This window comes from Myiozetetes cayanensis, unplaced genomic scaffold (assembly GCF_022539395.1).
Source record: "Myiozetetes cayanensis isolate MyiCay16 unplaced genomic scaffold, myiCay2020 scf5-8, whole genome shotgun sequence".
Taxonomy (NCBI): domain Eukaryota; kingdom Metazoa; phylum Chordata; class Aves; order Passeriformes; family Tyrannidae; genus Myiozetetes; species Myiozetetes cayanensis.
The window spans coordinates 112,675,336-112,696,092 of NW_026087742.1; the positions used below are offsets into that span (position 1 = coordinate 112,675,336).

Sequence of the window (20,757 nt, forward strand, 5' to 3'; positions counted from 1 at the left end):
GTTAACAGAGAGTCCGAGCCAAAACCCAACAGGATCTGGGCATGTGCCTCTCTGATGATAAGGCAGGGAGGTGGGCTGGCTTATGAGTGGGACAGTGGGTGTCTTGTGAGGGGATGGGGGCTGCTTGTCAGGGGGATGCTGGCTTGTGAGGGATGCTAGCGTGAACTTGTCAGGGACGGTGGGTGACTTGTCAGGGGGACAGTGACTGGTTTGCAAGGGGGACAGTGGGTGGCATGTGGCAGGGACGAAGGATGGCTTGTGAGGGGGGCAAGGGAGTGGCTTGTGAGGGGTTCAGTGGGTGGCCTGTAAAGGAAGGTGGGCTGGTTTGCAAGGGGGACGGTGGGTGATTTGTGAGGGGGACAGTAGGTGGTTTATGAAGGATTCGATGGATGGCTTGTGGCAGGGACGAAGGATGGTTTGTGAGGGGGGCAAGAGAGTGGCTTATGAGGGGTTCAGTGGGTGGCTTGAGGAGGTCGGTGGGTGCCTTTCAAGGGGAACGGGGTGGGAGGGGGTGGCTTATGAGGACGCCACTTGTGCCACTTGGACATCACAGGGCTTCTTTCCAAACCACGCTGGACCTTCCCCTTACACTTAAAAAAAAAAAAAAAAAAATTAAAGTTAATATTAACACCCTCCCTCCTTCCCTAAAAAATAGAAAAAACCAAAAAGAATCACCAAAAAACCCCCCCAAAAAACCCCCACCAACCAGTACGATTAAACTGGGTGTATTGCAAACTGCCGCTGCCCGCGGGTTCGCCCCCCCCACGGTGGGGTGCGGGTTTTACCACAGCGGCACCTCCCGAACCCCAGCGCCACTGTCACCGGCGGGGGACACACGGCAGGGACCTGCCCTTCGTCCCCTCTGCACCCACCCCGTCCCCCGTCCCGGGACTGCTGCCTCAGTTTCCCCTCTCTCGGGGCGGGCAGATCCGCACCCCGAGCCCGCTCCCCTCACGCCGCCGTCCCCTCACATCGCACTCCCGCACACCCCCCAGCCCCCGCCGCGCCGCCCCTCGCCCCCGCCACCCCCCACGCGGGCCCGGCCAATCGCGGCGCCGCGCACGTGACGAGCGCTCCCCGCGATGACCTCATCCCTCGGTTGTGGGATGACGTCAAATTCAAGATGGATGGAATCACGGCGGCGGCGGCGGCAGCGCGGGCCGGGCCCTGAGAGGAGGCGCCCCGGCGGGGGACGAGCGGGGAGGGCAGGCGGACACGGTGAGTAGCGGCCCCGCGTGTCGCGCCCGTCCCGGGGGGCTGCCCGCGCCGCGCGGGTCTCCCCGGCGCACAAATCCGTCTTTTCCTGACGTAACTCTGAGGTGGTTTTTTTTTTTTTTTTAACCTCCTTCTCTCTCCTCCCTCCCTCCCCCCATCCCTCCCTCCCTCTCTCCTTCCCTCCTCCTCCGCCGAGCGGGGATGCGGCTGCCCGGGCGCATGCGCCGGTTACGAAACTCTTCCCCCCTCCCTCGGCCGGCGCTCGGCGCAGGCGCTCGGGGCGGGCGGGCGGTGCCCCCGCGGCCGCCGCCACATCGCCCGCCCCGCCCCGGGGCGGAGGGCGCGGGAGCCGGGAGGGACGGAGGGACGGGAGAGGCGGGTCGGGAGAGGGGAAGGCTGGGAAGGGACGCGCGGTCTCAGAGCTCCTCAGCGGGAGCGCCTCGAGGGCGCGTTAGCGGCCGGCACGGGCGGGAGGGAGGGCTCGGCCGCCTGAGGGGAGTGAGGGGCGGTGACGTGAGGGGTATCGAGGAGCGGTGGTTGTGAGAGGCGCCAGGTGATGTGAGGGGCGCCAGGGACCGGCAGTGTCTGTGAGGGACGCCAGGGAGGGACCGGCGGTGTCCGTGAGGGACGCCAGGGACCGGCCGTGTGTGGGATCATTGGCGTGAGGGACACCAGGGATCGGCGGTGTGAGGGATATCAGAGACCTGTGGTGTGGGTGTGAGGGACACCAGGTGGTGTAAGGGACACCAGGGACCGGCGACGGACACCAGGGAGCGGCGGTGTGAGGGATATCAGGGACCTGTGGTGTGGGTGTGAGGGACACCAGGGAGCGGTGGTTGTGACAGACTGGACTGTGTGAGTTGGTGTGAGGGACACCAGGGACCGGCGATGGACACCCGGGAGCGGTGGCGTGAAGAAGCGGCCGCCTGAGGGGTGCGAGTGATCGCCTGCCCGAAGGGTGTGAGGGACTGGAGGTCCCGGTGCTTCCCCCTCCGCCCCGGCTTGCGATCCGAACTCTGAAACAAGGGAGAGGCTGTGCCTCGGTGACAGGGCTGCTCCCCGCTGTGTCTGGAAGGGAGAGCGCATTTCGTCCCCCCACAGCGAGCTGCTCTGTGGAGTGCGTGTACAGGCAGGTACTAAACCTCGTTAATAGGTACGAGTGTGTGCAGGGAGGGGACAGAGGATGGACCAGGCTCTGCTCGCGGGTGCCCAGCGATGGCACAAGAGGCAACAGGCAGGAACTGATGCACAAAATTTCCGTCTAAACATGAGGAAGAACTTCTTTGCTGTGCAGTGACCAAGCACTAGAACAGAGACCAGAGAATCTGTGGAGTCCCCCTCAGTGGAGATATTCCAGAACTGTCTGAACACAATCCTGTGCCCTGTGTTCCGGGACGACCCTGCTTCAGCAGGGAGGTTGGACCTGATTATTCTCTGTGGTCCCTTCCAACGTGACCCACCATGATTCTGTAGACCAAGGGTAGCTTTGCTAGTCCGAGCGCTGTTGGGCTGGTTTATTCGTCGGGATGAAGTACATTTCATAGCCAGGTGGAGGAACCCTCAGTGCTGTGCTGTGCCTTGCAGAAAGCCATGAAAGGTGTTTTACGTGATCAGCTGTCAGAGAGAACTTTACTGTAATCCTCCCTGAAGTGCACGGTGACATTCTATCCAGGCTGGATGCAGCTCATGCAAAGGAACAGCAGAAGAATTTAATTTAAAGGAGTTATTAGGAGACAGGAAATATTGTGGTGTGTCTTTATGTGCTGAGTAAGCTCATCTTAATAATTAAATAGCACTTGCTTTAATAGCTCAAGTTTTTTTGCACTTGGACTCACAGTGGAAATGTAGGTGGGCTGTACATATAGCAAGAGTCTGTGATGAATTACACAATCTGTGAATACACTGCAGATCTTTCAGTTAAATTATAATTAATCTTTTTATCCTCAGATAAATTAAGATGAAAATAGATTTTTGAGTGTATTTTTGTACTGGAATATTAAATCAGGAGTAGTGAATACGTACTACAGGTAAATCAAGTACCACTTTGTGTGGATTGCGTGAACACAGACAGATGTCGTGTTCTGTTGTGACTTTGCTCACACTGACTGCTCTGACTAAAATTTTCCACCAGCATTGTGCTGATCTTCTTGACGGGAAGTTTTGAGTGAATTTCAGCAACTGTTTTTATGAACCTTGTTTGCAAAAGAAAAAAACCCAAATTATGTGGCCATCCTTTGGGTGGAAGGGGGTCCGACATCCCTTTCTCTCTGAACTGTGTTTCACCCACATGCTCTACACTTGTAAATCTCATAAGAACATTTTTTTCACCCATGGAAAGTCCGTCCACCCATCCTGACTGGACTGTGAACGTTTAGAGAGCGGTCATTTACATGTTCTCAGTAGGGACTTGCAGGGAGATGTCACAAATTACAACTTCTGAAGTTTTCAGCTGCAACAGTGTGTGCCAGGCCAGGATTTCTCAGGGGTTTCTCCAGCTGGGAGCTCCCCTGACTTTTCTGGATCCAAGATTCCCTTGGGAATTGGAGTTGGAAGTGAGTGTCTTGTGCCCTCAGTGCTGCTGTTGCTGATTTCAGCATTTCCCTGTGATCCAGAAGAGGATTAAAGTCATAATGAGTTGAGTGGAGTTTTTTAATGCTTAAAGTATCTTATCCTCTAGCACATATTATCCCTCTTATTTAATGTAAAAAGAGGCAATAACTTTTAAGAAGTTCCCGAAGTCCTCTTTGTGCTGTACATTTAGTGATAAATGTGAACATTTGTGCCTCCTGTTCCTGCTGTGTAGGTTCCAAGTGCCAGGGTGATGCTCTGCCAGCTGACTCGGATTCAACATCTCACACTGAGAACCCTCTGCATCACCAGAACCTGAGTATTACTAAGAAATAAGGTGTTATGAGCTCATGGGTGGGGTTTTTTGTGTGTGTGATGCTAGAGAACACTTTTATACAGAGAATTAAATAGTTGGTGCTGATCACACTTTCCTTAGAATTAGTTATGGGCAGACCAGCCTTTGGGTTTAACAGGACAACTTCACATAAAGCCTTTGAGCTTTCTTACTGTAGTGAGGTTGTTTTGGTTTGAGCTGCAGGAGCTGTGAAGCAGTTACTGTTTAAAAAAAAAATTAAAAAAAAAACCCACGTAATTTCCCATGATAGCTTTCAGAGTTTTGAAATTCGTTTTATCTGCACAGCAGTGATAATAAACAAGTGCAGGCTCAACCGGGAGAGGAAGGAGGAGCTGAGGGGAGGAAGTTGGGCTGTAACCGGCACATGGTTTATCCTGCGCTGGGAGGGGCCATGCTGTGAGTCACACGCTTCAGTTGCAACTATTTCATCTCTCCTTAAACTTCTGAGCGAGTGAGCTCTTCTGTAATGGGGTCTGTTGCATTTAATCAACTGAGATCCCCAGAAGGGAAGAAAAGTCTTCAGGAGCAGCGAAATCATTCGTTGCAAGTGGAAACAGTGCTTTAAAATAGATGTTCTGTGCAGAAGGGGTTTCATTCCCCAAATAGTTATAATTTAGTATTGGTCTTTGTACTATAACATTTCTTTGTTTTCCCCTTAATGACAGTATTAAAGACAGCAGTTCTCTCATATTTGCTTTCATTCAACAGTGAAATAAATAAAGTCACCTGTTGTCTTTGCTTATTGGCTGCTTTATGTATTATACTGTTCTGGAACAGTTCAGGCATATTTTTTGGACAAGAAAAGAAAGTGTTGAGCCACTCTTTGACCTCTCTAAGCTCATTCTACCAGCACCACCATCTTGCAGCCCACCAAAAACCAGGAAAGTTTCAAAATCACCTAGTCCTGATGGTTGAGGAGGCTTTTCCCTCTCATATTTAGTGACACACCACATCTTGTGCAAATTCTTTCCATACAGTCTGTGATGAAAAGGCCTGAAAAATCTTTTGGCCAAATAATTTCAAAAAAAACTGCTGCAAAACTTGTCCTTTGATAGCAATTAATTTACAATTAAATTGCATTCTTTGGGAAAGGATGAAGTATTTTTCCCTTTTTTGTCATGGAGCATTAATCTCCTTATCCCTGGTTTGTCCCACCTCAGCACTGAACAGTGTGAGCAATCCTTAGGCTCCAGTTCATTCTCAGCAATGACAACCTGGTAAATCTCATGTAAATCTCAGGTTAAATTGCTGCTGTCTTTCCCCTTTTCCAGTATCCTGTACTGTCTTTTCTTGCCCGTAATTGGTGAGGGTGGAATGACATTTTCTTTGGATCCCTTTGGTGGGAGGAAGGTACCTGCATTCCCTGAACCATAACTTTCTCACTTGGCAATTTTTTAGGCTCAGCTTTTGTATTAGTTCTGCATTTTTCAGAGTAAATGTATGACCTCTCCCCCTTCAAATCTTGTTTTTTTTAAAGAAACCTTCTTGTAAACGCAATTCTGTTGATAGAAAAGTGCCTTATATGGGTATAATTGGCTTTTCTTCCTATCTAAAATATACCTGTAAAAACCCACATTATACTCATAGAAATATGTCCTCAATTGGGGGTTTGTGATTTTGACTATACCAGCAAAATTAAAAGCAGTACGTAGACAAGATTTTATTCTGAATTAGGTCAGTTAAACAAAGAAAAACTGTAAAGGAATAGTAAAGGAATTACTATTACGAATATTATTCCATTTGATATCTCAGCATTACCAACAAAATAATAAAGTCCACCTGGACAAAGAGTACAAGTGCACACATTTGGTGTACATCTCCCGTTCCTCAAAGTCTTGATTTCATGCATCTCTCACCAAAAAAAATCATATGAAGTGTTTCTGGGGTTGAGGTTTCTGTAGGTTTTTAAATTATATGGCCATCAAGCCTTTTGGTCTTGTCCCACCAGAAAGTTTAACATTACAAAGCTCAAGGGAATGGAAGCTGAAGAACTCCTTAGGGAAAAGTATTTTTAAACTTAAACCTTTTGATATTTTGATTTAGGTCACAGCAGTTTGGAGGGTGAGTTACACACCTTTCAGCTGAGACACTGAGGCCAGGACAAGTATTTTGTCAAATTGTGATTTAATCTTCATTAAGTGTTTCAGGAAGAACCGGGAGAGCTCACAAGCAGCGCACATTCCTGCCCTCTCCCTTACACCCCTTGGCTGTGCAATCCCGTGGTTTACTGCTCTGGCACAAGCCAGTCCTTCCTTAGGGGTGGAGGAGACACGGGCTGCTCCTTGCAGGAGCAATCCCTGGTTAGGCTGGACTGAGAGTGAGATGAAATTGCACCCTGAGTGCTGTGGGTGTGTAAAACAAGGACTGGAGGAGCTTTGTGATGTTACTCTGACATGTTGCACTTTGCTGCAAGTCAGGAGGGTTTAAGTGTCACATGGGGAAATGAAGGGGATGATCTGAATGTGAAAAGTAGCCTCTAATTTCCAAGAGAATTTTTAGTCTTTGTCAGAGTAACTGCTCATTATTTGTCCATTCTGCAGGGCAAAATAGAGAGGCTGCACAATATTCAAACTTAGTTTTAAATTAGATATTAGAAAACTATTCTTTACTGTGAGGTTAGTGAGGCACAGGTTGCCCAGGGAAGTTGTGGCTGACCCTGGATCCCTGGAAGTGTCCAAGGCCAGGTTGGACGGGGCTTGGAGCAACCTGGGCTCAGTGGAAGGTGTCCCTGCCCATGGCAGGGGGTGGAACTGGATGATCTTTAAGGTCCCTTCCAAGCCAAAACATTCTGTGATTCCCTGATTATAGAATTCTTTTCCTCTCCCTATATCTCTGCTTCTGTATGTGTGGAGGATAAATAGTTGGAAATTAGTCCACCAGTTTCACACACTAGCAAACATGTTCTTTATCTGATTTTATGCCTCTCTTCGCTGTAGTGAGTCTCTCCTTGCTGCTGACTTATTGGGCATGAAAAAACATTTGTCTTCACAGAGAGAGTTCACAATATTGGCAGCGGTGGGAAACAGCAACAGCAGTGAAATCACATTTCAGTAAACCCAGGAAGACAGAATCCCCAACCTTGCAGCAAGAGGTTACTCAAGTGTCTAGTTAGAAAAAGATCATAGAAGTGCAAACAATCTTTCTGTGCAGATTTGGAGCTTTTACATACAGCTTTTGGGGCATGTAGGGGAGTGTGTAAATATGTATGTACTATGGGAGAGTGTCTGTGTTGTAAAGGCTGTTGATGGAAAAAGAGGAATTTTATAAACTGTGGTCAAACTCCTGTAATAAAACCCTGCATATAATCCTTGAGTAGAAGCTTAAGTGGTGTGTGTTTGTTTTGCATCTGGACTTGTGATGAGTAATCAGACGTTTTTCCTTCCTTGAGTCTGAAACAGCACCAGAATTACCGGAGCCATCAGATCCTCTGCAAAGCACTCACAAGGGAGTGCAACATTCCCGCATTTACCTGGGAATTCCCCAGGAACTCACTGAGTCTTATAATCCATGTTTCTTTGCTTTCTTAGTGGGGTTTGCCCCCGTCACACTTCCTGTGTGTTTTCCCTGTAGAAACCCCTGTTCAGTGTCCCTTGGTTCCTGCCTCCTCTGCGTGTGTTTCCTCCTCCGTCCTCATATTCCCTGCTTCCAGCCGCAGTTTCTCACAGCCCCTGGCGCCTCCTTGCTGCAAAATCGCATCTCATTAAGAGCTTCAGAACATCGTCTTTCCCAGTTCCACCCCCAACACGCTGTTAATGGAACTTTAGCTGACAGCTGTGTCCTTATAATGGAAGTCAAGAGGCAACATCAACATCTCCTCTTAGTTGCTCGTGTGTATTTACAGGTGTAACTGTTACACTGAAATCAGTCACGCAGGTATCTTGCCGGTAAAGTTTCAGTGTTGGTGGCTTCGTTGTTTCCAAAGGTGAAATTCCAGGTGGGTGAAGCTGATGGAACAACTTCCTGACAAAGAATGAGCAGTTCCGTGGCTTCTCTTGCTGCAGCTCTGATGCTCATCTGACCTCTCAGTGAGGTATCAAGCTCCTATCCTAGAAAATGGCCAACAGGTATAAAAAGCTGGATTGATTTTGTTTGTTTCTTTGGTTCCAGCTTCATTTTAGGGAGCTGAATCAACTCCCTGGGAGGTGAAATGAGCTGGTGAAAGGAAGGGAAAGGCACACAGGGCTGAGAGGAGGAGATGTGACAGTAAGGGACAGAGGAAAGGAAGGGGAACTACCACCTCAAAGACAGGTGGATGGTGAAGATCAGGAAGCTGTTGGGCCAAATACTGAACCTTTCCACTCTTTCCTTGAGTAGAGCTTTCCTGAGTAGAGATTTCCTTTTTTTCCCTGGAAGTAATTTTGAAATAGTAGAAGTGTCTTTTTCTATCCTCGTTCAAAATATAAAATAAAAGCAATCTTGTACCAAATAGAGTACTTAGGTTTCTGAAATTTAGTTTGCTGAGATCAGGAGAGGGCTGTTGAAGGAGGGAATTAGGGCACTGGAGCCTCTTTGACCAGGAAAGGCTGAGGGAGCTGGGGCTGTTCAGCCTCCAGAGCAGACACTGAGAGGGGACCTCCCCCAGCTCTGTGGGGTCTGCAGGGAGGGGGCAGAGGATGGACCAGGCTCTGCTCGGGGGGGCCCAGCAATGGCACAAGAGGAACGGGCAGGAACTGATGCCCAGCAAGTTCCACCTGGACATGAGGAAGAACTTCTTTGCTGGGCAGTGACCGAGCACTGGACAGAGACCAGGGTGTGGAGTCTCCTCACTGGGGATATTCCAGACCCATCTGGACACAATCCTGTGCAACATGCTCTGGGATGACCCTGCTGGAGCAGGGAGGTTAGACCAGATGACCCACTGTGGTCCCTTCCAACCTGATCCATTCTGTGATTCTGTGAAGACTTGACACCAGAATCTCTTCTTGGCCTCCTGAAGGAAGGCTGCAGGTGCTCCTGCTGCACTGCCCTTCCTGGGTTTGGAGTCTTACTGTCACTGTTCCTCCTGAGGAACCAGCAGCTGCTGTACCTTGTGGCACACAAACAGTGGGAGATCTCTTGATATGCTCCTGCTGTTTCCCTGATGTCACCCAAGCGTCATGGAAGAAAATAAAGAAGAGCTTTGTTTCCAGTCAGTAGTGAAGGTGGCTGGAAAAAAGTGGTTGGAGAGAATAGAAGCAGATTACTTGGAGGAAAGAGCTTAGGTAGCTAATGGCAGATTAATCTTTAGCTGAAGAGTCCTCAAATGCCTGGAATCAGATCCATTATTACAGGAGACTGCCAGAGTTCTGGATCTACACATTGTGCCAGACACACCTTTTATGGTGGGGCTAAGCAGACACACACTGGCTTTGGGGACACTGCTGCGAGGAGCTCTTGTCTTCCTGTGGCTGCTCCCATTGCTGCCTCTTCAGCTATGCCAATGCAATCGTTGTGGTTTAATATCAAAATTGACCAGTACTTGAAAATTGATAATTCTGGGGTTTTGTTTGTTGTCTGATCTGCTGTGTCATACAGGCCTGCAGGTATTTGTACTGGCACAGCTGGAGGAGGAGTGACCTGCAGCGTGCAGGTGATGAACAGGAGAGAGAACAAGGAGTAACTTGGGTCAACTTTGTTACTGAAAAATGTTCATGTAGTGAAATTTTAACACATTGTTCATTTACTCAGGTAATCTTTGTATTTTTTTTTCCACATCTAAGCATTTCAGGCTTTTAGGTGGTCCGTGTAAATGTCTTAAAATGGTTCTGCAAAACAGTTCTGGTTTTGTTTCTTGGTATCATAGTTCGTTTTATTTCTGCCTGTTGTGTCTAAAGGCTATTAAGATGAAAGTCAAGCACTTGAATTAGGAAATACCAGGATTAAAGCTGCCTTTGCAGGATTACTTTGGTGCCCTGCCATTTGTGTACCTTGCAGCCTTGGTTACTGTTAAAGTGACACAGCTACATTGCACCAAACCCTCCTGCACTGCACACAAGAGACAATTGTCTCTTGTCATGTTATTTGTAGTGAACTGAAAGTGTTCTAGGAATAAAAAAAGGAGGATGGGGGAAGAAGGGTGGGTGACTGTTGGGCTCTGCTTTAGATGCGTTGATTTTCCACCAGCCTCTGCTGGTTGCGTTGCATTACTGTGCTAGGAGGGACAAAGGGACACGTAGTAATTACATGGTGTTTATTCTGCCAGTCTTACACCAAACACAGGGCCTAGGCAAAGCAGATTAAAGTGAAATATTTGAAAACATTTCAAAATATGTGACTAATACACTGTATTTTCACTCTGTCCTTGAAAGTGGGGGTTATGCAGCAACTTGCATGGGGTGTCTCTACACCACTGTTGTAGTTCAAGCTCCCTGAGCACATCGTTGATCTGGTACCTCCATAAACCCTCTGCAAGTTGAATCCCAGATGAATCACTTGAGTTTGCAAGCTCACCTTCTTCCAGGTGAAGCTAAAGGAAAAGATGCCTTCCTGGAACACCCCAAGTGTTGATGGGTTCCCAGACCATGAAACTGGATTGGGGCCGCTCAGACCCCACCACTTTAAATTGCAGTGGCACCCACAAAGGAGAGGGCTAGTGAACCACCATCCTCATCCCCCCCCAGTGTTTTTAAGCAAAACACAGAAAGCAAACCAAGCCAGATTGGTTTCTCAAATTAAGAGTGACTGCACTGCTTTTTTTAGATGGAGGTGTGGGGGGATTATGCATTATAACTATAACTATCCGGGGTTAATTAAGGATAAATTAGTGTTTGTGAAATGAACACTGAAACACTCGATACAGACTCATTTGGTGAGGAAACAGCGTTCTGCTTTTGCTATTGCCATGGCACTGTGAAGTCGTTTGGGAGTTTCAGATGCAGAAATGGCAGCTCAGCACCCAGAGATGCAGCACCCTTTCAGTCATTTCTCAGTAAAACCAGTTTGGACTTTGATCACTTACTTGTATCCATTCGCTTTGAGTTTTACCACCCTCATTTATTAATCACGGGGTTACACAGCCTCTTAGTGCTGTGTTTTTATTTTTATAAACTTTTCAGTGTTGCTTGTTGGCTGATGGACAGCGAAACCTTTTCGTTGTCTATGTATTTATATGTATAAATCATAAACTAAAGAGTAATGTCTCAAATCAGCTGTAGAAAGAAGATAATTGCTTTTAACAGACACATCACTGACTTGTTTTATACCACCATGGAGGAAGGCAGTGTAAAGAGTGTCCACAAAAAAAAAAAATTGGATATTGCTGATTTCTCTGTGTATGTCCCTGTGCACAGATGTATAAATTCCAGTTCCTGCCCCAGAAGTTCTTGTTTTAAACTAACTTAAAGCCCGATTCCCTTCTTTTGTTAAGCTCCAATCAGGAGCAATAATTGAGTTACTGAGACGTCCTGCAGTATGGAGTGGGTTGTGTTTTGAAGCACATGGAACATGGAGATTTCTGCACTGCAGGTTAATTTGTGTGTATTGTACTCTTGGATGCATCCCAGGCTAACTGTTCCTCACATATCTGGGTTGTGGGCATAAAGTGCTCTCCTGCTAATGAATAAAATGGGGACTTCAGTTCTCTGATTGCTTTTCAGCTACAGCAGAGCAGTGCAGGGATAGAGCGAAGCAATGCAGAGATACCTCAGCGAAAATTGTGACATTTCCCAGATCCTGCCAGTGCAGTTTTAGGTGACACATATTTGACAGATAGAAGTGTATCATTAACAGCACTTAATAAGCATAAACAAATGTGATAAATTTAGATTACAGACAATAATCCTGCTTCCTTCTCCCTTCCCAGTATTAATGCCCTTTCCATCATCCTATTAAAAGTGACAGCAAAACCCCCTTAATTTGTTTGGTCAGCAGGAGACTGTCAGGGTTGCTTAAGCTCAGGAAGGTGAGTCGGTATAACTAAGCTTTAGATATCTGATCCAAAAGTTTATCAATGCAGTTGTCAAGATAGATCTTCATAAAGCTAAAGCAGAGATGGAGAGTGAAAGGACTGAATTGTTCCTCCCTGTGTATTGCGGGAAAAGAACACAGCCCACCCATCCCATTTGTGGTGTCATATTTCTGGTTTAAGATCAGCCATTAACAGGGTATTTGAAAGCGGGCAGATGAGCTGGTTCTTCCCGTGCCTGTGCATCTGTTGGAATGGACAGTCTTGTTTTCATTCCCATACCTTTCCTCCAAACAAAGCCGTTTCCTTAACCACTCTTTGGTGGTGGTTTGGCCAGTTTAGGAAGTACAGGGGGGATTAGGTGTGTTTGCTTTACCTCTTATGGTTCACGTAAGGCAACCTACAACCTTTGTTGTTGTTCTTGTTCTTTTTCAGAGGCATCAGAATCATGGAGGGGCTCTTGCACTACATAAACCCAGCACATGCCATTTCCCTTCTGAGCACCCTGAACGAGGAGCGTCTCAAGGGACAGCTGTGTGACGTTGTGCTCATAGTGGGAGACCAGAAATTTCGAGCCCATAAGAACGTTCTGGCTGCCAGCAGTGAATACTTCCAGACTCTGTTCACAAACAAGGAGAACGAGTCTCAGACAGTGTTTCAACTCGACTTTTGTGAGCCAGATGCTTTTGATAATGTGTTGAACTACATTTATTCTTCGTCCTTGTTCATTGAGAAAGGCAGTCTCGCAGCTGTGCAAGAGCTGGGCTACAGTCTAGGAATATCCTTTCTCACAAACATTGTTTCCAAGAGTCCTCAAGCTCCTTTTCCTGCTTGCCCTATCAAGAAAATACTGTATCAAGATGAAGATGAAAGCAGTTCCCAGAAGAGAAGTGTCATCGTCTGTCAGAACAGAATTGAAGCACAAGCGAAAAGCATAAATCAAACACAGCATGATTTAAGCCATACTCCTAAACCTTCGCCCTCTGTGGCAGTCAAAACTAGCAGCAGACCACAAATAACAAAACCAACTGAAACCCTTCACAACTTATCACTGCCTGAGAGGAGGTGGCTGAAAGAAAGTCCTTTGGGCTATACGAAGGTGCACGAAACTTCTGGAACTGTGGAGGATCAGGGCAGGGGTGCTTTGGTGAAAAGGAACACGGTGCTGCCTCAGATGCCTTTAGCGGAGAAGGAAGTTGCAGGCGACGAGCCAGGAAGCAGTGGTCAGCTTTTGAGAGGAAAGGCTGTGGAGATGTCACTGAAGAGACCACGACCACCAGTCTTGTCTCTGCGTGGGGCGTCGGAATCCGCGTTTTTGTTGCGAGAGGCGGGAAAAGGGAACGGTCAAGGTGAAGACAGGAACTTGCTGTACTACTCAAAGTTGGGGCTGGTAATCCCATCCAGTGGGTCTGGCCCAGAAAACCAAAGTATTGACAGAAGTGGGCCCCTTGTAAAAAGTCTTCTGCGGAGGTCGCTGTCCATGGACAGCCAGGTTCCTATTTACTCGCCTTCCATGGATCTAAAACCTGCACAGGTATCGTCCTCCTCCTCACCGGGAACTAACGATCCCCAGAAAACGTTTAGTGTTGTGTCCCAGAAGTCATCCTTGAAGGAGTCATCGGAGAAGTTAGTCCTGGATGAGAAACCACAGGTAGTACACCCACATCGCCTTAGGTCTTTCAGTGCCTCTCAGTCCACTGACAGGGAGGTGGCTTCCCCTCTCTCGGAGGTGCGGATAAAAACCGAGCCGAGCAGTCCGCTCTCAGATCCCGCTGAGATTATAAGAGTTACGGTGGGCGATGCCTCAGCCTCGGCAAACAAAGACTTCGCTTTTAAAACCGAGGAGGATCGCAAGGAACCCAGCAGAATTCCAGCAAAAAGGAGGTTTCAGGATGACAGAATGCTGCCATTCAAGAAGCTGAAGGCGGATGAGCAGGGTTCTCCTGCCTCAGAAGAGAACTTTGAGGAAGGCTCAAGCCCTCCGCACCTTGATGCTGATTTTCCTGATTCCGATGTCAGTAAAGATGAGTACAGCGAGATGGAAGAAGCAAGACCAAATAAAAAATTTAAATGCAAACACTGCCTTAAAATCTTCAGATCAACAGCAGGTCTTCATCGTCACGTTAACATGTATCATAATCCGGAGAAGCCCTATGCTTGTGACATATGCCACAAGAGATTTCACACCAATTTCAAGGTGTGGACGCACTGCCAGACCCAGCACGGAATTGTGAAGAACCCCTCACCAGCCTCCAGTTCTCACGCCCTCTTGGATGAAAAATTCCAAAGAAAACTGATCGATATAGTGAGGGAGAGGGAAATCAAAAAAGCTCTGATCGTGAAACTGAGGCGTGGCAAGCAGAGCTTTCAGGGCCAGTCCGCTTCACAAGCACAGCAAGTCATCAAGAGGAACTTGAGGTCGAGAACCAAAGGAGCCTATATTTGTACCTACTGTGGGAAAGCTTATCGCTTCCTCTCGCAGTTCAAACAGCACATAAAAATGCACCCAGGGGAGAAACCCATCGGAGGGAACAAGGCTCCTAAGCAGAAGGATCACATTCACATTGAGAGCCCAGTGGAGAGCAAGGAGGTTTATCAGTGCCGGCTCTGCAATGCCAAGCTCTCCTCACTCATCGAGCAGGGAAATCACGAGCGGCTCTGTAGGAACGCCACTGTCTGTCCTTACTGCAGCCTTAGGTTTTCTTCTCCAGAGCTGAAGCACGAGCACGAAAGCAAGTGTGAGTACAAGAAGCTCACTTGCCTCGAGTGTATGCGTACCTTCAAATCATCCTTCAGCATCTGGCGCCATCAGGTTGAGGTTCACAATCAAAACACGATGGCACCGTCAGAGAACTTTTCCTTACCTCTCATGGATCACAACGGGGAAATAACCAGTTCGTCGAGGTTGCCCCCGCAGCCGGAGTCCAATAAAATGAACAACTTTGTTGCTGCAAAGGAGGACGGCGTGTTCAGTGACTCGTCAGAACAAATCAACTTCGATTCTGAAGACTCCTCATGCCTACCTGAGGACTTAAGTGTCTCCAAACAGTTCAAAATCCAGATCAAAGAAGAGCCTGCGGATGACATCGAGGATGAGGTCACCGAGACGAGCAGGGAACCTAAGGAAGCGGTCTCCAAGAAGGATGCCAACTTGTGGCCCTGTGAGAAGTGCGGGAAGATTTTCACCCTGCGCAAGCAGCTGGAGCGCCACCAGGAGCTCCTGTGCTCCGTGAAGCCCTTTATCTGCCACGTGTGCAACAAGGCCTTCCGAACGAATTTCCGGCTCTGGAGCCACTTCCAGTCCCACATGTCGCAGGCTGCAGAGGAGGCCACCAGCAAGGAGCCTGAGATATGCCCACCAGCCAACTCCCCGTCCCCACCACCCTTACCCCCGCCCCGCCACTCCCCAAAATCCAGCCTCTGGAGCCCGACAGCCCCACGGGCTTGCCGGAGAGCTCCGGTACTACTGAGAAGTTGTTCGTGCCCCAGGAGTCAGACACGCTGTTCTACCACGCCCCGCCGCTCTCAGCAATCACATTTAAGAGACAATACATGTGCAAACTCTGTCACAGGACTTTCAAGACGGCTTTTAGTCTCTGGAGCCACGAACAGACACACAACTGAGCTTTAACAGAAACCTTACAAAGCTGTGTTCAGGGTCTCACGTGTCTGCCACACAGACGAGAAATTTTAAGAGGATCAAAACGATGATGAAAAAATGTGGAATTTGTGATGCTGCTTGGATTTGAAGATTAGGGGAAAGTTAACTTGGTTATTAGGTAGGAAGCAGAGTAATTTAAAATCCTGTGGTCTGGGATCTGATAGTAACAGTATAAATTTTATTTCATTTAACACTGAAATGCGATTGCAACCGGATTGTATGCATGGATCTTCATCCTGTGATGTTGGTGTGTGCGTGTGTATTATATATAAAGTTATATATTAAACGAAAGAGCAACAACAATTTGGATTCTAACTGTGAGCTTATAGTAGTGAAATACTGTAACCAACTTCATTAATTTGTTTTCAAAAAGGAAACCAACACACGAGCTCCATATAAATGGTTGCCATGCACTGGCAGTTAGGGAGGAGGTGGATGGAGTGTCTTGCTGTATTGACTTAGGTCTTAGAAACCTTTAGCAATAACAAATAAACCTCAAGTTTGAGTAATCCTGATGTTATTGGATACGAATGTTTGCTATTTTAAGGGAACACGGAATTGTTTTGTTGTTGTATGGAACTTGTGCAAATTAAAATAGAATCTAAAGTCAGCAATATTATTACTAAGATTTTATATAAGAAGTAGCAGCAAGTCTGCTCTCAGCCATTTAATTTTAAGTTTCTAAGGAAAATCAAGAGTGGGGGTACTTTGCTTTATATAATGTCCCAAAGACTAATTTCCTATGGATACCTGGGTAGCTGAAGTCATTGTATAACAGCCATCATAGTGCAAATGGTACTGTTTATAACATGAACTGGGGTTGAATGGATGTCAGACAAGTTTCATAGCTTTGTTTCCACTATTTGTACAACTGTTTGTAATTCTGACTACAAAGGAATGTATAACTATAAAATCAACAGGAGAGAGCTCATCGAGGGACAGGAGATGAGCTGTGTTTCTAAACACAGTAATAAGCTTGGCCATGAGTACAAAGATATGTTTTAACAGAACCTAAAAATGTAAATATTTATATAGACACCTGTATAAATGAAGAAGTATGTATTTGAAATTTGTATTAAGCGTTGCATATCCAGCTCAAAGCAGAGGAGAAAATCACACTACAATCACTGCATTTTATGAATACAATGCATAGAGTAGTTCTTTCTGCAGCTTTTCTATCATATGTGATACTGTGTTGCAATTTTCCAATTGGTTGAAAATTGTGGTAATAATGGGCTGCAGGTATTCCATGTGGTTCCATTGTTTTACCTCAAATCACAACTGGAGCATTTAGTGTGAGTAGGATCATACATATTTACCAGGAGCTATAGTAAGGGTCCAAATTTTTCTGTAAGTAAAGGAAATGCTTTCCCAGAAGCAGGAGGTGAACTGGCAGTGAGAAATTCTTCTGCTGGAATTTAAACTCGATGGAGTGGTGATGGATTAGAGTGAAGGTAAATGATGCAAACAGTATTTCTGATCCTGACCAACCTTCCCCCTGCAGGGTTGGGAGAGGGGGGATGTCATTCCACAGTGCTGAGTCAGAGCCCAGTCTCTGTCTGCTGAAACCAGCACAGAGTTTGGTCACCAAGTTTCAGGGGAAGCCGGAGTGAGGCTTGAATTCTGTGTGTAACCATGTGTGTTACTGTTCTTTCAGTATCCCAAACTCAAGCGTTGAAAGAATTGCAAGCTAACACTTAAAATTTATCAAAATTAAGCACAGCTGTAATTCCTAAGATTCTTAGGCTGGGCATCCTTAATCAGGCACATACCAGAGTCAGTTTTTCTCAGTGAAGGCCCAAGTGTGCCACCATTTTTTTTCCAATAAATTTTTAATTTATTTTTCCTGTAATTTAAGTTTAAAAGAATTAGCTCAGGACAGACCCCTGACTTTTTTTTTTTCTGCTACCAAAAAATTTGCAATGTTAGTTTCAAGCCTCTTCTACTTCACTTTTGACCAAAATCTAAAATTGTCACTAAACACTTCTATTAGTAGCATATTGTTCTCTTTTTGCCTTCTTCCAGGCAAATTGGAGCTGAATTAGGCTAATTTGTTTGAATATCAGTTAAACTCTTTCAGTGGCATTGCAGTTAAACAAGGCCCTTGCTTAACATTGACATTTCCAGTTACTGACTTTTTTTTATTCCACCCAATAAGACTAAATTTCTTTCCTACCAGAAACAATTTTGAACTGAAATGGTTATTGCAACTTAACCTGACTTTAAAAAAAAAAAAAAATCAGAAAAACATAAAGTCCCCCACTAAGTATCCTTCAAATGTATGTAAGAAATCTGTGCATATAAAACATGAACATGTAACACTGGTTCCTGAGTTTTCCTCAACGATTCCCCTACACAACAGTCTGAAAGTTTAGCTGTAAAATTCTTTCTATAGGAAGGTGGCAGCGAGCTCAGCTGGGTCAGAGCCATCTCACTTCCAACTGGGATTCTGCTCTGTGGTAGGATGAGAAATTCTACACACTTTAAATCAAAATCTTGTGCAACATTTTTGCAGAAACCTTGACCTTTTTCCTAGTGTACTAAAAAATCCATCAAATATTTTTGGTCTAAATAGCCTCCTAAGTTTTTCTTCAGTTTTTTTGGGGGGGTTGTTTCTTTGTTTTTTTAAATTTTGTTTTCGACTTCAAGCGTGTTCTGTGTGTGGTTTTGTTTTTTGGGTTTTTTTTGAAATTTGGTTCCTGTTGTTTAGTAAAGGAATTCAGGATCTCTAAAATTTAAATATGAGATGTTTATATAGCAGTTCTGGTTTTCTATTAGCTTTTATACAGTATCTTAAAAAGCCCTTGATAGAAGTGTTTATTTTGGAGGATACGGAATAAATATGCTTCCACTTATATAACTTTAATATATGTTTTAAAAGTTAAATTATGGAGAAAAAAAAAGAAATGTTAGTTGCTTGTTTATAAATAAAGATCTTTTGAATAGTGTCTAGTTTGGCCACAGCCAAAATAAAAGGCAAATTTATTGATACAAAAGCCTGTCTTCATCATATTTTGTTTAATTTTATAGCTGTGTACTAAAGTGACACAAAGTTAGAGGTCTTGTTAAATATAAAAAGTGTTTTGCTTCTTTTCTTAAAACTTGTGACAGGAATGTGCAGATGTTTTAATATATAGATTAGAATCTATAATTCTCTTCTTTCTTTGCTATTTTTATAATCTGTCAGATAAATCTCAGCGAACTATCCTGCTTCCGTGGAAGTAGAGGGGAAATTTGTGTTCCATTTCAGAGGAGCAGGGTTGAGCCATGAAATGCATTTTGGTTTGGGACTTTTTTTTTTAACTTTCAGGCACCGTGTTGGCAAAGCCTCTGAGCCTGTGCTTAAGTCCATTAAGATCAGTCTTAATTTATGGTTTTTTTAAAAGTGCTTAAGTTCTTTGCTGAATTGGGACCATGATCAACCTTGAAAATGAGCGATGGCAGCAAAATACCTGCGGATTTTGGTTTTTAAAGTCCTGCAACCAAAAATTAAAATTAATTTTCCTCTCCATAAAACCTGCGTATAGAATTGGGTGTAGCTTTACAAAAACAAAGGATGTGAACCAGGGAGGACATCGTCCTTAGATTTGAGGAGTTTTTTGGGTAAGGGGGAGAGAAACACCCTGTGACAGGTAATTAAGGAGATAATTGGTGAAGTGGGTGACTCTAGAGTTTGTCTGGGGTGTTTCAGAGTTATTTCCTTATCTCTGACCCCAAACAGCTGCGAGAGGCTTTTCCTGCATTTCCTGTTTAGGCAAGAACATCCAGGAGGTTTTTTGCCTGGTGTTGTTTGTTTTCCCCCCAAGCAGGACACGCAGGTTTGCTCTGAAGCTCTGCACGGACTCTGTTTCTGTTCCAAGCTTCCAGTGTTAAAACTGGTTCCTCCCGTGGGATAAGGACAGACTATGCCGAATTTCTTGGCTCTTCACAGTGAGGGTGCAAATATCTGGCATGAGCCTGTAATCTGGCATGTGCCTATACTGTTCAGTGAAATTGTTTACATTTTCCTACCAGAACATTTAATTAAAAATCAAAACAAGCTTAGGGGTTTGTTGGGGTTTTATTTTGGTTTTTTTTTTTTTGGTTTGTTTTTTGGGGGGATTTTTTTTTAGTGTTGATGTTAATGAATCAGTGTTAAAAATCTTTTTCTGTTGTTGCTGAGCACAGCCTGATGGTATTTTTAATGGCATTGATTCTTGTTTATTTAAAATGGCTCATGAAAAACCGTACTGTAACTGCTGTACAGAAAGGGACACTATCAAGAGAAAGTCTGGGTACAGAAAATGGACTTACTTGCGTTAGAAATACTTGACATTAATAAAATTGAAGAGTTGAGTCATAACACTTGAGCTGCTTGGGCATGAAAATGCCTACTCCAGGCATCCTCAGTCGTTGCAGGGATGTCTCGGAAAATGTATCTGAATTCTGTGGGTTGAGCTGATTTTTCATGTTGCTTTTTCTCTCGCTGTGCCAGAATAAAGGACTCAATCCAATTTTTCCTTTTTCCAGTTCCTCAGCAATACACATTATCTTTCAAAGACACAAGCTTCCCACTACTGCAGCAGCATCTTTAATTCAAATATGTGCATAAAACCAGAACAAGCTCCCTTTTGCAATGTAACATGCAAAATACACTTTAAGTGCATATTTTAAGGTTTATTCTTGACAGTGTCCCTTTTTAAAAAGCAGGAAAACGGGATCACTTCTAGTGCTTGGGTACAGGGGAATAGATTCCTACGGTTTCTAGAATTTGGGATTATCCAATACATTTGCTAGAGAATTTTTCCAGTTAGTTACACGAAATCACTTGTCATTTTAAGGGATTATAGAGGTCAGACAAAGGATGCTGGGTTTATAATCCTGTGTACCTTATACATTCTATATCCATTCGATACGCCAGGATGGGTTTTTACTTTTTTTAGGACTGAGACTTAATAGCTTAAGGTAACTTTTTCTTTAATGTAATGTAAATCCATTGCTGCTTTGTACAACTTTTTCTACCGTGTGTTTTCTTTACTTAGATCTTGACTAAGAACTGTTGGCGTCCAATAAACTTACACTTTGTTTCTTTTGAAA

The 20,757-nt window shown here is 45.2% G+C and overlaps 1 protein-coding gene across 1 annotated transcript; it reads left to right on the forward strand.

Moving 5' to 3' along the window:
- The first annotated feature begins 1,754 nt into the window (after positions 1 to 1,754).
- Positions 1,755 to 20,757, forward strand: ZBTB21 (zinc finger and BTB domain containing 21). The gene is given in 3 exon segments (XM_050332784.1): positions 1,755 to 3,849; positions 12,456 to 15,412; positions 15,415 to 20,757. Coding segments are annotated over 2 exon segments (3,174 nt in total). The 5' UTR covers positions 1,755 to 3,849; positions 12,456 to 12,468; the 3' UTR covers positions 15,645 to 20,757.